At 34.7% G+C, this 17,280-nt stretch overlaps 1 protein-coding gene across 1 annotated transcript in view; it reads left to right on the plus strand.

Annotated features, from left to right (window-relative positions):
• LOC124358108 (rab3 GTPase-activating protein non-catalytic subunit-like) overlaps nt 1-17,280 on the plus strand; it is a 57,635-nt gene that overhangs the window by 25,976 nt on the left and 14,379 nt on the right. The window contains exons 13-19 of the mRNA XM_046810402.1: nt 2,856-3,010; nt 5,796-6,003; nt 7,440-7,628; nt 9,947-10,078; nt 11,604-11,739; nt 12,556-12,650; nt 13,302-13,495. Coding sequence (XP_046666358.1) covers nt 2,856-3,010; nt 5,796-6,003; nt 7,440-7,628; nt 9,947-10,078; nt 11,604-11,739; nt 12,556-12,650; nt 13,302-13,495 — 1,109 coding nt within the window. The remainder of the gene's footprint in view (nt 1-2,855; nt 3,011-5,795; nt 6,004-7,439; nt 7,629-9,946; nt 10,079-11,603; nt 11,740-12,555; nt 12,651-13,301; nt 13,496-17,280) is intronic.

A 17,280-nucleotide genomic window follows, 5' to 3' on the forward strand; every position in this document is an offset into this window, starting at 1 on the left:
TTTTTGACACAAGCATTTAAAAACTCTGAAATAGTATTATTTAACAAAATCATAAACTTCGTTCTTTAACTGACGGAACTGTTCTTGGTAGTTGTGTTTCAAAAAGTGAGATTTTTATTGTTATTTTGGCTTTGCTAAAAGAGGTAGACTATAGTTGATATTCTAAAATTATGCTCTTTTAAAGTAAAATTACACTATATAAAGTTAAATAAATTTTTGTCAGTAATTGTTAATATAAATACTGATCAAGGTAATGAATTAGATGAGCCATTATCAGTTCAATAAAGTATTCACATGAACCTTTAAAAGTTTTTGATGGTATGACAGGCTTGGAAGCATTCTCAGTTTTGCACAGTCACACTATAAGTCAACACAGTCTATCAGTTCGATCAGTTTGGCTTCCGACAAGGTCTTTCTACGACTAAAGCAGTTGAAAGTGTTGTTTCTTATGTCATTAATGGGTTTGAGAATAAAGAGGAAGTCAGTGCTCTGCTTCTAGATCTAAGTAAAGCTGTTGACACTGTGTCTCATAGAGTTTTAATTGAAAAGCTGGAATATTATGGAATAAGAGGTAATGAATTGTCTCTACTTATTTCTTATCTCTCTAGCAGGTTCCAATATGTAAAATTGAATGACAGTCAATCTAGTTCTAAGCAGTAACAGCGGGGTTCCCCAGGGCTCTGTACTGGGTCCCTTCTTGTTTACGGTGTTTATTAATGACCTTCCCAATTTCATACCGAATAAGTGTGTCTTGTATGCAGACGACACTACGTTGTTGTGCTCTGACAAATCTCATGAAACTAGTGTAGTTATGACCAATTATATGAAAGAAAGATCTTACCTTTGGTTCTCTGCAAATAGCCTATGTGTCAATGAAGACAAGTCAATTAATGAACATATTATTTTTAGCCTATGTACTGTATCGGCAAACAAGTCAGTCAAGCTACTTGGTATTACCCTTGACTCTAAACTTTTGTGGGGAACCCATATAACCTCTCTATATACTCGATTGTCCAGAGTTATTTTTCTCTTAAAAAAACTTAAACTGTGTACTTGCTCTAGTTTAGTTATTAAGGCCTACTATGCTCTTTTTCATACCCACCTTCAGTATGGTACCCTTCTCTGGGGGAATTCTAGTTATGCTGCTGATGTCTTTCTGTGCCAAAAGAAAGCTTTACGCATTATTTTTAATAAAAAGCCTACTGATTCATGTAAGCCTGTCTTTGTGGAAAGTGGTATTCTTACACTTCCTTGTATCTTTGCTCTACAAAGCCTTATGTATGTAAAAGAGAATCTTGATGTATTTAATGTGAGAGGCCTAACTCATGATTATAATACTAGAAATAGAGATCTAATTGATTTAAAACATGTTAAATCTAAGTAAAACCCAGTGTACATATCTTTTTACTGGCGTAAAGCTGTTCAATAAATTACCATTGATTGTTAGAGACATTTCCTGTAAACATTTTAAGACAGTTATGTTAAAATGGCTCAAAGAAAAGGCTTTTTACTCTGTTGACGAAATGTTACATTGTAGTATGGACAATTTATGTTTTTAGACTTCTGACCTGTACTTTACCCTATGCAATCTAGTATGTAAGCATAAGCCTAGGAATTATGTGCTTTGTAGTCTGTAGGTTTGTTGTATTTCTACAGACAAAGGTACACCTTTGACACTGTCAATACATTGTATATGTGGGATGACATTAAACATCTTGATTTTTGATTCTTGATTACTATCAATAAATTATCATCATAATAGGGTTAAATTAATACGGCTGTAAGCCAGGGATTGTTCCTAGTAGATAGGAAGAACAGCAGACTTACCTTGAAAACTATCTTCTCGGGTAAACTTACTGAAAGAACACATAAACGTACACATATTTTACACATAGTTAGGAATGTTCTATTGTACTGCAATCTTTCTCGACCAGTAGGGAACATTTTAGTAGAACATAACTACTAGCTGTTTAACCCATTGCGGATCGTATTGTTTTGGGCGTGCGGGCACCAGCAGGCACGAATTAATTTACGGTCAGCGGCCGCACGAACAGCAATGGTGCGCCACATCGTATCGCTCGCTATTGTATACTAGAAAATTCAGCTGTGAAGGTATTCGTTCAGATGGAACATGGGCCTGCTGGGGTATCCGTGATGTAGGAACGATAACACGCGAGCAACGTTTCGGGGTGGCAGGGATGATGTCTGAATCATAGTCTAAATAAAGCGGCTCGGGCGAAGCGATTACAACATCCGGGCCATTGTTTAGACTAAACCCACCAACATGTACGTCTATATCGTTTAGTTCTGTGTCACTAACCTCAAAAGTATTATAATAACAACTGGAGAAAACACCCAATCAGAAGCGCTAAAAAGCAGAGAGTAAACTCATATGAATGATTTTTCAACTTCAACATACAACTGCGATCTGTAGGATATTTATAAAACTCTAAACGTAGACCGTTGTTAAACACTCTTAGTTGACAAGTGAAGACGATCGCCCGTTGCCGTTTGGCCCGGCCGCTGCGTGACGAGCCCAGCTCGTCAGTGATCCACAATGGGTTAAAGAACATTGCAGGCTGTCACATAAACTCAACCGCAGAATACTGATATTAACTGCTGTGATTGTCTTCTTCCCCATAATTCCCTTACTATGTTCCTCCTTGGGTAAAACCAACCAGAAATGAGAAAACAAAAATCTGGTTTATATTTCACTCATTCATGTACAAATTAAAAATCACTGTTTATTACAATGTAATGCTCAGGCTTAGAATAATTCATTATTTTCCGTATATTATTGTTAAAAAATTTATTTCCCTGCTTAACAAATTTTTTTTTATATATATATTTTACAGATGACGAGAATGTGGACACTGGAAAGAAATCTCTCATGCAACGATGTGTAAAACTACAAAAACTATTAATTTTCTTCATGTTTTGTTCTGGTCTTCAGCAGAAACCTCCTGATTACGATACTGTAATGACAGCTGATTCCAATTCTGATTTGGATGTAAGTTGTGGATCTATTTATTTATTTAATTCATAAGTAAATTTTACATTCTATATTTCTTTTATGTTTAATGTATTGGATCATAAGAAAATTAAGGAACTTTTCATTAACCTTAGGCGAAATGAGTCCAACATCACAAACTTCCCTTGCCAAACTCAGTTCCAAATTAGGTTTTAGTAACTTTTTCTGTTCTAAATCTATTTTATTATTCTATCTCATATGCATGTAATTAATAATTAAACTGTTTATAGTTTTGGTCCAGTAATTATCTTTGTTATATAAGTTATATAATTCAATAAAAATTGTATTTATATTATTTAGAAATTAATAAAACTATTAAATGTTCTATTGAGCTAGAGTGTGAGATCTAACTATAATATTCATGTATTATGTCAACTATAAATAAAACAAATATCAAATAAAAAAGAATATATATAATTTATTTTTAAAGTTTTAATACACACACATTTAACCCTGGAAGCATCTATAAGAAAGTCTAAAGTGTGCACTGCTTTTTGTAGGTTTTACATGGCATCTGGACATTTTGTACAAAATCTTATATGTAGTATATGTATAAAGTGTTATATAAGAATCAGAGAATAAAGTTGTATAGTTTTTAAAATAAAAATATATTAATTTTTACAGTATACGTTTGACCTACTGAAAATTTTGACATTTGAAAAAATATATTACAAAAAGTATCCACATTATAATGGAATATAAGATGTTTCAAATGCCAAAAAAAGCCAAATTGTAGAAAATTTAGTTGTGAACACAACCATTTATAGTGCTATGGAATTCAGAAAGACATGGAAATAATTGTAATGTTTATAGAGAGAAGAGCAAAGTGGCAATTTTTTACCCATTTTCAGTGCTAAACAACTAAGTGAAATAACAATAATAAAATTAACTCTTGTTCAAAGTAATGTGTTTTTTTAACCTTTTTATGAAGTTAGCTGTTGAAAAGTGTATAACCCAGTTTTTTGCTTCAAAATTAACAAAGAGCAAAACAAGATACAACACTTCTACTTCAGATTCAACAAAGTCAGTCATGTCAGATTGATGTATAAAAGGTCCTTAACTGGCAATAATGCTTTTAGCGGTAAAATATTAATCGACCCTTTTGTCAGTTTGGAATTTACATCAAATTGTCGGTCAACGCTTTCAAGGTTAAATTAAATCTTATGTTATGATCTAAAAAACTAAATATTATTGCTCATCAGAATGTTCTGAAAGAATTCATAAATGATATAATATGGATTGATAATCTATTACCTCAATGTGTTTGTTTGTTTGATACCTACCCTCAGTCTTCTATCAGTCTTTTATTGGAGTTCAAGAAGTAACGTATTGCCAACTAAAAAGAGTCCAAAAGGTTAAGATACAAAATGAAGATGTGTGAAGCTGTTTAGTTGGGTTGAAACTTATATTCATAGACACACAAGTCTTAAACAGGTTTTTTCAATTCTTCTTTTTTATTGATCATGTACCATAGACGATTGGAAGTAATATTAGAATTACAGACATTTACTATTGTTTGTGTTTCAATAGAAACATAAAGTTTTAGTAACTGTTATCTCTACTCTTACTCACAAATCATAAGGCTAAGCTGGAAGAAAGTAAATAGAACATACATATGTGGCAATACAAATATTTACTACATCAAAATTATAAGTCATAATACACTAGCAAATATACCTAACCCATTATCAAAGTCAGAGAAAACACAAACGGAAAACTACAACTCAGTAATGACATAGTGGAGTACCGTAATAGGTAAGTTGGGATTAAACTGGAAATTACTTAATTCATGGAAGTCTGAGTCGCTGCATGGGAGGGGGGTTGTTTATGGACAGACACCTTTGGTCTACTGTATACTTTTTATCTCTTATTTATGGTTTAAACCCTTTGCACGCCACTAATAAATCCATTAACTTTCCTATAATGCCAAGACTAGTAAAAAATTTTGTTTCTTTAAGTTCAAAGCTAATTTTTTTTAAAGTATAAAACAGGGCATTTTACTTAAAATTAGTGTATTTATTGATAAAAATAAAAAAGAACTATTTACAAAACTGTTTATTTCAAATAAATTTAAATTTCATTATAAAATGTAATGAACTGAAAAGTTTAATTACATTTTACTATAAAACAAGATAAATATTACAAACTAATCACAAAACTAACACACAATGAAGAACAATAGCGAGATATGTAGTAGACACGCATGCACGAGCGCGCGCTTGTGATGACAGAGAAAGCACTAGTCTACGCCATGGATATGTTTGGTTATGGCTCTGTAGGAGACACAGAACTGACGAGCAGGTGGTCGGAGTTAGACAAAGGGTGCTCCCCTTCCCCTGTCGCAGAGTGAAGATCGTTTATAAATACTTTCTTGGCAACCGCGATAAGCTTGACCAAGAGACATAATCTATAATATCGGATATAACTGTATTTGGCGTTTTGGTCAAAGTATGCCATTCTAATATATCCGTCTACGGCGTGGGAAGGGATAAGAGTCTTATAAGGTTCTTTAATTCATAAAATTTGTTTTTTTTCCAAGTTAATTATCTTTTTGTGTCGTTAATGTACTTACTTATTGATATAGGCGGTATAAATTTACAACCGGAACTACAGGTTATGATTAGGGTTGGTTATTATTATGTCCATCTATCTTAGAGACAGAATCGGTCTGGGAAAATAATAAGGGAACAAATCGTAGCTATCAATAACTTTGAATTTTCAAATAAAATGTTCAACAAAGTAAATACAAAATGTCCAATTACAGAACTTGAGTGAACTGCTGAGACTGAGCAAAGACGAAACCCTGCGGTTGGTGCAGCCTCCAGAGGACGGAATGGAGAGGGTGCGCGTCAAGTTCCAGGAAGGGCTGGAGGGGCTACCAAGTTACTTGGCCGGTTTTCAGACCAATGCAACATCTGATGACACCATACACCTAGTGGACACGTCAGTCAACCAGAACCTTACACATATCAGTCAGTATTGTCAATAAGCTTATGGCTTTGTATTGATAAAAATGTTTTAGTGACAGCAAAACTTAAATAAAGTTGATAAAGAAACCAGCTTATTCTCACTGCACTGAATTTTAAAGTTCTTATTTGAGTTCAAAAAATTACCTAGTTCTTGTTCAGTTTAAGTTTTCTCCAATAGCAGTTTTTATTTCTTTCGATGTTACATTTGAGAAGCGTACTTTGTAAAAATTTGAAAATAACCATGTGTAATAACGAATTTTTGAGCAAAATGGAATAATAATTAACTGCATTTAAACCATTTAAATTGATTTAATGTTTAAAAGCAAATTAATTAGACCTAAATAAAAGATTTAGGAAAAATTATTCATCACATATTTTTACATTGTTTGCTACTTGGTTAATGTGACGTCATTGTTAAAGTGAAAAACAACTCCATTTAAGACAATATCAACTCATACTGGTTGAGAGAGTTTGAGTTGAAGGGGTAATAAATCTTGTAGAGGGAGATAAAAACGTATTGTTCATCAGTTGAAAAATAGCTGTGGAGAAGGTTGGAAGTCTCTGTCATCCGATCCTTGATTGCATAATATTTCATTATACTTTACAACAATTCTATTTGAGATCCAATGGAAAGTGATTATTAAATACTCTTAAATCAATTAGGAGGGTAAAAATTTTAAATTGCAGTAGTATTAAATGGTATTAAAACAACACTTTTGCAATATAATTCTTTTTGACAAGGCCTTTCGAAACCAAAGGTTTCATCATAAGGCGACTCCACAAAAGTGGAAAGTGATTAAATTTTATTGTGAAATTAGTAATTCAAGGTCAATTTAGTTCATACAAGACCAATAGAGTGGTGATTTGAATTATATTGAAATGCAATCTGAAAAAGTTTAGAATTAAAATAAAATAATTTTTAATTAGCCTTGCATAGGTGAAAAAGTGATAGTGATTGGTTCTTAAAAATTGAGTGTGGTTACTTCATTTTGGATTCTGAACCTCAACATATAGACAATTGAAGAGATAAAAACGTTTGATCCGAATTTCATCAAATTGTGCTACCAACATGTGGCTAGCATTTACAAAATTTTGATACTGACCTCATAACTTCTACAGTTCAAATCAACTTATGAAGGAAAACATCTCACCATTTTCAAATAATAAAAGTATTATTTTATTTCATAAAAAATAATATTGTTCAGAATAGGTAGATGAACAATTTTGCCTTCTGACACCACATTGGCAGCAAGGAATTTCTGAACAAACATAATGTTCCAAATATTTTGGCTTCTGAAATATGCTGTATAGAAACCACATGTTGTGCTGGTAATCATATCGCACACATATATTTTTTATGGTTACTCATACATTCCCAAATAACATTCATGAAGTTCAAGTAACATGGTGTTAAGTTTGAAGGAGACGTATCTGTGCAGGTGAAGTGGTGTGTGGAGGAGTCCAAGGAAATGTTGCAGACTGGACAAACGCTGCCGCTGAGAGTGGGATAGACAGCCTAGCCCTGCTGCGGCTCTCCCTGATCTCCTGGCTCTCTCGGCGCTCTCTCCCCTCTCTCGCTGACACTCTCACATTCAGTCAGCTCGTAACTTCTGTCTGTAACATTGCCGGTAAAGCTCTTCAGTTGAATCCTTATATTGGTTGGTTCTGTGTATCAAAGCAATGTTGATCCTGTAATGCCACTATCCCTCCCCCATACTACACAGGGTTTGTAATGGCTTAACTTATGACTAAAATAGAATAACAAACAAGAAAAGAACCAGAAAATTGGCTGAGTTAGAAATAATAAAGATATACAATAGATAACTTCATCAGTCACAAACTAAAAAATAAAGTTACTAACCTTTGGCCAAAGCTAAGAAGGTTTCTCAGACCGCCTAAGTATCAATATATGACCTTGTCATTCAACCATAGTGGTATAGAAATTGTTCTCCTTATTAGCTATCCTGTGCAGTTTAATACACAGACAAGGTCGCTGCCCTGTGCGAACCATGTTGAGATGATATATGACCTTGCCATTCAACCATAGTGGTATAGAAATTGTTCTCTTATTAGCTATCCTTGCAGTTTAATACACAGACAAGGTCGCTGCCCTGTGCGAACCATGTTGAGATGATATATGACCTTGCCATTCAACCATAGTGGTATAGAAATTGTTCTCTTATTAGCTATCCTTGCAGTTTAATACACAGACAAGGTCGCTGCCCTGTGCGAACCATGTTGAGATGATATATGACCTTGCCATTCAACCATAGTGGTATAGAAATTGTTCTCTTATTAGCTATCCTTGCAGTTTAATACACAGACAAGGTCGCTGCCCTGTGCGAACCATGTTGAGATGATATATGACCTTGCCATTCAACCATAGTGGTATAGAAATTGTTCTCTTATTAGCTATCCTTGCAGTTTAATACACAGACAAGGTCGTTGCCCTGTGCGAACCATGTTGAGATGATATATGACCTTTGCCATTCAACCATAGTGGTATAGAAATTGTTCTCTTATTAGCTATCCTTTGCAGTTTAATACACAGACAAGGTCGCTGCCCTGTGCGAACCATGTTGAGATGATATATGACCTTGCCATTCAACCATAGTGGTATAGAAATTGTTCTTCATTAGCTATCCTTGCAGTTTAATAAACAGACAAGGTCGTTGCCCTGCCCGAACCATGATGAGATTCAATGTGTCTTACTTAATCAGAAACAAGATGATTGGGCCAAAGTATGAATATGGTGATGTAGTCTATAACTAGTAAAATGTATCAAGAGTGTGTCAAGATTAGTAAATAATATACAATAAAGATACATTACTTTGAACAATGACACTTTAATAATGATGCAATATGTCTTTTTTAGAAGTGTGTCTCTGTCCGTCTGTCTGTCACTCATTATGTGTGTTAACTCTTGGTAGTAAGCTCTTGGCTTGAAACTTAGTAATTATGTTATTCTCAGTGCAAGGAATAATTCTGAGTTTTAAGTTGAAGGGCAGAAAACCCTCTGTGGACACACTGTTTTTTTTTTTTTTTTTTTTTTTTTCATTAAAAAAACGGAAAGTAGTTTAAAAAGAAACTACAATTATCATCTGTACATTTATTAGTTTTATTACAACTTTGTCAAGTACACAAATAAAACTTTTTAAAAATAAATAAACAAATATATATATTAGGTACCTGTGCAGTTTAAAACACGGGCAAGGTCATTGCCCTATATGTATTTTATATATTTACACACACACATATATAAAATTTCAATAAACATTGAATCACAAAAAGGACTTGCTCCGCCAGGACTCGAACCCGGATCTCTCACTTGCCGAGTGAATGTGCTACCATTACACCACAGAGCCCTCACTTTTTACGATTCAATTATTTTGTATTTGGCCGTATCTGTCACATATGCGTTTATATAAGCAAACTAACATATGATCGGAAGACCAAATACCTGTCAAACGACTTTTATTTACTATTAATTAAATTTGTATAAATGGCAATAGCCGAATTCAATTTCAGTTTTATATATATATATTTAGCTATAATATAATATAATTTTAGCTATGTAGCAATTATTGTCTAAAAGAGGATTTAATGCTTAATAATATGCTGAAAAGATTATTTAAATATCACGTAATATTTACTTGGATAGATTGTGTCAACAAAAATGTTAAAAAATACACATTTTAAGCTAGGTCTATTTTGCAATATGTAACCTGAAAAACAAATTGATAAAAAAGTCACATCGTAAAATTTGCAAAAGATTTGTTGGATCTAAAGGGGTTAATTAAGCTGCATACCATGCCACAAATAAATTTAATTGCTGATTTACTACAGCAAATCACTAGAATCTAGGCTGAAAAAGATAAACTTCAACAAGAATATCTGGTATTCTTGTTATAAGTTTTAAAATAAGATGGTTTGTTGTAATATACAGGAAACAGAGTGCAGGAGCCTGCGTGGTGGGGAGAGGTGAGGTCTATGCTCAGAGATAGTGTCAGCCCTCATCTGGCCGTCGTAGCCGCGGCGGTCTGCAAGGCAGTGGCCCTCACATTGGAGGAAACTGCAAGTAAGTGTTTTTAGTGCATGTTAGGATTCCTCTCTTTCACTTTATACTATGTACATTTATATTAGAATTCATACCAAGATACCCATTGTGGATCGTATTGTTTTGGCGCGCGGGCACGAATTAATTTACGGTCAGCAGCCGCACGAACGGCAATGGTGCACCACATTGTATCGCTCGTTATTGTTTACTAGAAAATTCAGCTGTGAAGGTATTCGTTCAGATGGAACATGGGCCTGCTGGGGTATTCGTGATGTAGAAACGATATCCCTCGAGCAAGGTTCCGGGGTGGATGATGTCTGAATCATAGTCTAAATAAAGGGGCTCGGGCGAATCGATTACAACATCCGGGCCATTGTCTAAACTAAACCCGCCAACATGTACGTCTGCGTCGTTTAGTTCTGTGTCACTAACTTCAAAAGTATTGTAATAACAACTGAGGAAAACACCCAATCAGAAGCGCTAAAAAGCAGAGAGTAAACTCATATGAATGATTTTTCAACTTCGACATACAACTGCGATCTGTAGAATATTTATAAAACTTTTGAAAACTCTAAACATAGACCGTTGTTAAACACTCTTAGTTGACAAGTGAAGACGATCGCCCGATCTGTCAGACATTAATAGAACTATTTGGAGGGAAACTTAAACGCAGACTGCTTTTGCGACCTGAGCTCGTCATCGTGCCGTTAGGCCCGGCCGCTGCGTGACGAGCCCAGCTCGTCAGTGATCCGCAATGGGCTAACAAGTGCTTCCAAAATTTATCTGGATTAGTATCATATCTCATATAAAGACATATGATTATGAGTATAATCGAGTTCATTATGAGTTCGCTCTTGTTGTTCACTAACAGCTACTAAATAATAATAATATCATGAAGTGTTACATCAGTTACGGGATGCCATATGTTGGAAAAGGTCACGATTGCATTTAAGTGAGAATTGATAACACTTTAGCTCACAAATCACGACTTGTCCAGCAGTTTTTGGGTAAGAATCAAATTACACAGATCCAGTAACAACTCCCCCCCCCAACTAACCTGATATATATGTTAATATTGTCTTATAACGTCAAGAATACTCTGTCTGAGAGTAGTTCTTAAATATATTATATATGGTATACAATTGACCCTTGCTGTGTATAGTTTTAGGCAGTTTTATTTTCTTTACTGTAAATGACTGCATGGGAAAACGTTAAATAGCTGTATTCTTTAATGGTCTTCTGCTATGTTCAAAATACATTCCTAACTGAAGTTTTATATTCTTAATTTGATTTTTATCCACAATTTAGTTAATACACTACAAAAGATTTCATAAAATAGTCCTGAACATTGGGACCAATAAGAGTCGTACTGTGGTCAGTTATGTAAGGCAAATTAATTTAATCAACTTGAATTCCAATCGTTCCCTTCTCAGTAACTTTGGGGTTTCCATTTCTTAACCGTTAAAAAAAGTGGTATTAAAGCATTTTATTGTATTGCTGCGTTAAAAACTTCCAAATGATCAGTACTTTAAACCAAATTTTCCAGTGATGACTGCGAGTGCTGGCACAGACGACAGCGAAACAAAATCCAGCGACTGGGAGAAGGTCACGCAGGAGTCTTGTACCTGGAGCCTGCTCATCAGTCAACTCGAGGATGTGGCCCTAATCAGCTCTGTACTCAGGTGGGTTTAATTACCTCTCAGGGATTCATGATTTTTATGAGTACGTGGATTGCTATCACGAAATTAAATTTGACTAATTAGATCAAATAAAATTCGATCGCACTTTTCTTTCCATTTCTGGCCAACCTTGGCTACCCTTTCTATTTCAGACACTGGAACTTTCCAGTAGTCGTTTGTCCTTCTTTCTTTCCCTTTTCTTCTTAGTTCAAGTTCAAGTTCAAAACTCTTTATTCAATTCAACATTTTAGTACATAAATCTCACACATCCCAATGCGCCTCACAGGGCACGTCCGAGAAAAGTAGTTGACAGTAACATGTTTACAAGTTTTGAAACATTTTGCAGTCCAACAGCAGTTCATTTCTATCTTCCAGCACCATTAGTTTTCAACCCAATAGAAAAAAATAGAAAATTAAATTTTACAAACATAACCTATTTTCAACTTAATCATTTTATAAAATAATTGTGAGCCGAAAAGTGACATTTGACAACAATAAATAAAAAGCTTCAAGTAATAACAATTCTAGAACTATATACTAGGAAGGTCTGTAGCAGTAATTTAACTATGAAAAATACCAATAAAAGTAAAAGTAACAGTAACATTAATATAATAATAACGAGTTTATTAATTAATAACAGTCTGACACTACTGAAAAATGAGTAGTTGTCGTCAGTCTTTACCAAGGGCTGTGATAACCTAAGTAAAGACACAATATTCATATGAATAAATGGGTTTAATTAATAGGTATTTGTCATAAGTAGGAGTTGTAGTATATATAATTAATTCTATCAATAAGTTTATAATGCTCACATTGCAGGCACAAGCCAGTCTGCTCAAAAACACCAACTCTGTACTGCCTTCCATATGACCCACCTGAGCTGTCGCTTCAGAATGTTTGCTCAAAAGGAAGAGGTAACAATTTTAATTAGTTCCTTTAAACATGATATATGAAAGGTATAGGTTCATTGTTCATACAATATAATGTACTTTATATATTTTATTAATATTTTTCTAATATTTAGATAAAATCTTTACGACTTTACAACATTGACTTTCCTCTCTATTATTTTTGTCTTTTTTACTCTATGGCACAGATAAATTGCCAAAGATGCAGTAATTGCAGATGTCATTTTACTCTTTACCAACTGACAGCTCACTAACTACAGCACAATCGATAAGGAATATCCAATAAAGAAAATATGTTATTCATAGTTACAAGGACTGCTTTAAAAGTAAATATTATGGTTTCAGAGGGTTGCTAATAGCTCTTTAGCAGAATATCACGAATTTACTTTCCTTTCTTGTACATTTTACACTTCTTTATTAAACTCACTTTTAGTAATATATTCTATTTCAATAAAACAAAATTTATTTATTGAGAAAGTTTATAACTTTTTCAATATATCAGTACTTGTTAGCAATGCAAAGAACAAATATTTATCAAGTCCAGCTACCACCATATTAAGCTGTCTAATTGATAATCTTTAGTGTCCTCATGGATTTTGATTGAACAAGTGTACACATTATGCACATGGCAGAATAAAAACGTAAGAGTTTGTGTAGGCTGTGTGTCGGAGTTGGTTGCACGATGGGTAGCGAGCGGCGGTCTAGAACCAACACTTCTGTTGGAGACATCACGCGTGTCCTCGTGCAGTCCGGAGAGTGAGCGTAGTGGCAGCGCTGGAGTGGGTGTGGTGGAGGGACAGACTCTCTCGGCTGAGTGCGGGGAGGAAGCAAGACCCACCAGTGATGACCAGGTACAGTACAACTAGGTGTACACAATACATGTACAGACGCACTACCACAAGTTATAATCACAATCTGCAGATATCTCAATAGAACTAGTTTAAAGGTTATTTTTGTTTTCATATGATCACAATCTGCAGATATCTCAATAGAACTAGTTTAAAGGTTATTTTTGTTTTCATATAATCACAATCTGCAGATATCTCAATAGAACTAGTTTAAAGGTTATTTTTGTTTTCATATTTAGCTTTAGCTCTTAATTAACTAATTAGAAATCTGTGCTGATTTTGTATAGCAGAGATTTGGAGATTTGCGGAAATATTGCAAAAAGTTCATTCAAAGTCAATCTGTTATCGTTACAGAGCGCATTTTCAATTTTTTCCAGCAATTCAGACACAATTGAAAGTCTTCCGCTCCTCTGATCATCATGCACAGACATAAGATCGGTTTTAAACTCGCAAAACTACTTGAACACTTTCGTACGATTCATAGCTTATCACCACATGCAATTTTACCTCGTTATAAACCTCAACCACAGTTTAAACCTCACGCTTCCAAACGAGACAACGGATGATGCCGTGTATTTCACACTTGGCAGGAGATTGGATTGTTATTATACTCTGTGTAGTAAACCTCAGAGGCCATTATGGCAACAAACAATTACATCTGTTTATGCACATATCACATTCATCCGAGTATTGAGAACCTTGCTCATTGTGAAATGCGCACTACTATAATTGTTTTCTTACTGCTGAAGACATGAAGAGCACGACAATAAACAAGGACAATTTATTGATGACTATGTAAAGACAATTAGTAACTTTAAAGAATACAATTAGAAATCTTGAAAAGAACATTACCTCAAATCGAGATACAAGAAATCAAAAAATTGGAGTAAGTAAAATGTGGAACGCAAACTTTAAGTGCTGACCTACACACCAAGGTGATAGAATTTACTTCTCCAGAAGCGCAAACTACTGGTTACAGACTTGCACAAGCAAGGCAATCTTGCTCTTGTAACTGTACCAACTCACTCAGCTAACTACCCGTCAAGACCAAGTGGAAACATCAGCTACAGATGCTACACCAACAAATGCAAAATCAAAATAAGCTGGAACCAAACACATCTGTGAAAGTAACACAAAACACACCTATTATTAGGAAAGGGTCTTTTTCAAAAATAACTAGCTTAGCATCAAGTAAAATAAGACCAGTTCAGCGCCAAAAACCAGTTCAGCATTTCTCTCCAGGTAGCAAAAAACAAAAAACATGTAAAAGAAAAAAAAGCAATACTGTCACAAATGCAATGCATTACAATACACACTCAAACTATGAGGAAGTCACGGCTACTAGACCACCAAGAAACAACACTCTGACAGTGCACAAAGTTAAAGACAGGAAACCACCAATGACTGCTACTAAACTGGAAAAAAGAAGAAACATATGAAGACTTTCTGAAACAAATATATAGATAGCCTAGGGACAATATCCCCTGCCTGTAAAAAAAGTTGAACATGTTTTTGTCAAAAACCGCAGGGCAGGACTCTCCACACAATCTTAACATAGATATCTCGCACACAGCATCCAAAGAATCAGACCATACCTCACTATTAAATGATTCTCATTTTTTAGGTATAATCCAACAAGAGAGAAAAATACAAACGATCACAAACAAGCCAAACACCAGAAAACCTTTTGGAACACAGCACAAAAACAAACCAAACCACCTCAATCACTATCCTACACCAAAATGTTAGAGGACTAAAAAATAAGGTGGAAAGAATAAATCACCTTTTGAACGACTTACATCCAACACTTGTAGTCCTAACAGAGCACGGTCTCAGCCAAGATAGATTGTCACTTACCAACATCATTGGGTACAATCTTGTAACAGAATATAGCAGGGAAGACCACAGATTGGGGGGAGTTGCTATCTATATCTGTAAAACATCAATTATAGAGGTAGAAGCCATTGACATAGCAGACAAATGTCTAGAACTAACTTTTGAAGCTGCATTAGCAAAATGTAACATCAAGAACAAGTCCTTCTACTTACTAGGTGTTTATATCGTTCACCAGCTGGACAAACAAAGTTAGGCGTTGACTTTCTATCAAATATACTTACCTCAATCCAACCTGAAACCAAACCCTTTGTTTTAATAGGAGACATAAATATAGATCGCCTAACAGTAAATTCAGACAGCACACTTCTAGAAAACGAACTGCTGACCTTCGGTATTAGACGGCTACCCCTTCCAGCTACAAGAATAACCAACCTATCAACAACCTCCATCGATTGTATTTGTACAAACATCTCACAAGACACTGTTGACTTTACAATTTTTCAAGCTGGTATTTCAGACCATACTGGTCAAATCTGCTTTCTGAAAGTGGAATTCGAACAACCTTCCAAGAAACCTGCTTGTGAAAAGAGAAAATTTTTCTACTCAGAACCTCAACTGTCTGAGAAGTGAATTTGCAGAAGAAAACTGGGAAAGTGTGTTTGAAACTCATGACACAGAGAAGGCCCTATAACTGCTTTCAACAAAATTGTAAGGTACACATTGGATAAAGTATGCCCCAAAAAACAGGTTAGGATAAAAACAAGAAATAAACTGAGAGTCCACTACGACGAAGAGGCAGCTATGCTCAAAGAAGAATTTTTAACCACTCTACGCAGGTACAAACTTACTGGAAGCGAAAACGACAGAATACTTATGATAACAAAAAAGAAAGCTTATGATTTAAAGCTAAGAAATCTTAAGCGAAATGTCACTGCTGAATATATCTCTAACTCAGACAACAAACCCAAAAGCCTTGTGGAACATTATAAATTCAGAAAAGCAGTCTAAACAAAAAGAAGAATCCAAACTCATGCTTGAAGTAGAAGGGGATATGCTAAGTAATCCTTCCCAAATAGCTAACTTCTTCAACCACCATTTTTCAACAATAGCAGATTCCACACTAAAAGAAAATAGAAAAAAAGCTGGATAACATAAACATAACCAAACCACTCACCTTTCCAGACTTTAACGAACAGCTATTGAATCTTACACCAACAACCATAAAAGAAGTCCTATCAGTGATATCCTCCCTCAAATCTAAGCTTTCTTGTGGACTGGATGAAGTCCCTTCAAAAGTTGTTAAAGCACTGTGCTAAACAATTAGCACCCACCATTGTAAATATTATAAATAAATCCTTCAAATCTGGTCATTTTCCATCTTCTTTGAAAATTGCCAAAATATATCCGAAGCATAAAAAAGGTCCAGTTACAAAAGTAGAAAACTATCGCCCGATTTCATTGATATCAACCTTTTCAAAAATAGCAGAAAAAATAGCACTTTTCACGTATTTCAAAAAAACACCTTGAACAAAACAGCCTGATATCAAATAACCAGCACGGTTTTCTTAAAGGAAGGTCAACAACCACAGCTCTCACAAGTCTGATTGAACAAATAACTGATCACCTGGATGATGGGAAGCTTGTATCGGCCGTTTTGCTGGATTATAGTAAAGCATTCGATTGTCTTGACCATGATCTCATTTTGAGAAAACTACCAACTTTGGGGATAAAAGGTTTATCAAAAGATTGGCTGGGCAGCTATTTAACTGGTCGAAGGCAAATTGTTGAAATTCAACAAATTGCAAACAAGAAAAAATGTGTGTATAGATCTACACAACTTCCAGTAAGTAGAGGAGTACCCAAGGGTCAGTCCTGGGTCCTTTTCTTATATACTCTTTACCAATGACTTTTCTAATTACATTAATGACCCCAGGGTTCAAACCCATTTTATA

This window comes from Homalodisca vitripennis, chromosome 3 (genome assembly GCF_021130785.1).
Source record: "Homalodisca vitripennis isolate AUS2020 chromosome 3, UT_GWSS_2.1, whole genome shotgun sequence".
NCBI lineage: Eukaryota > Metazoa > Arthropoda > Insecta > Hemiptera > Cicadellidae > Homalodisca > Homalodisca vitripennis.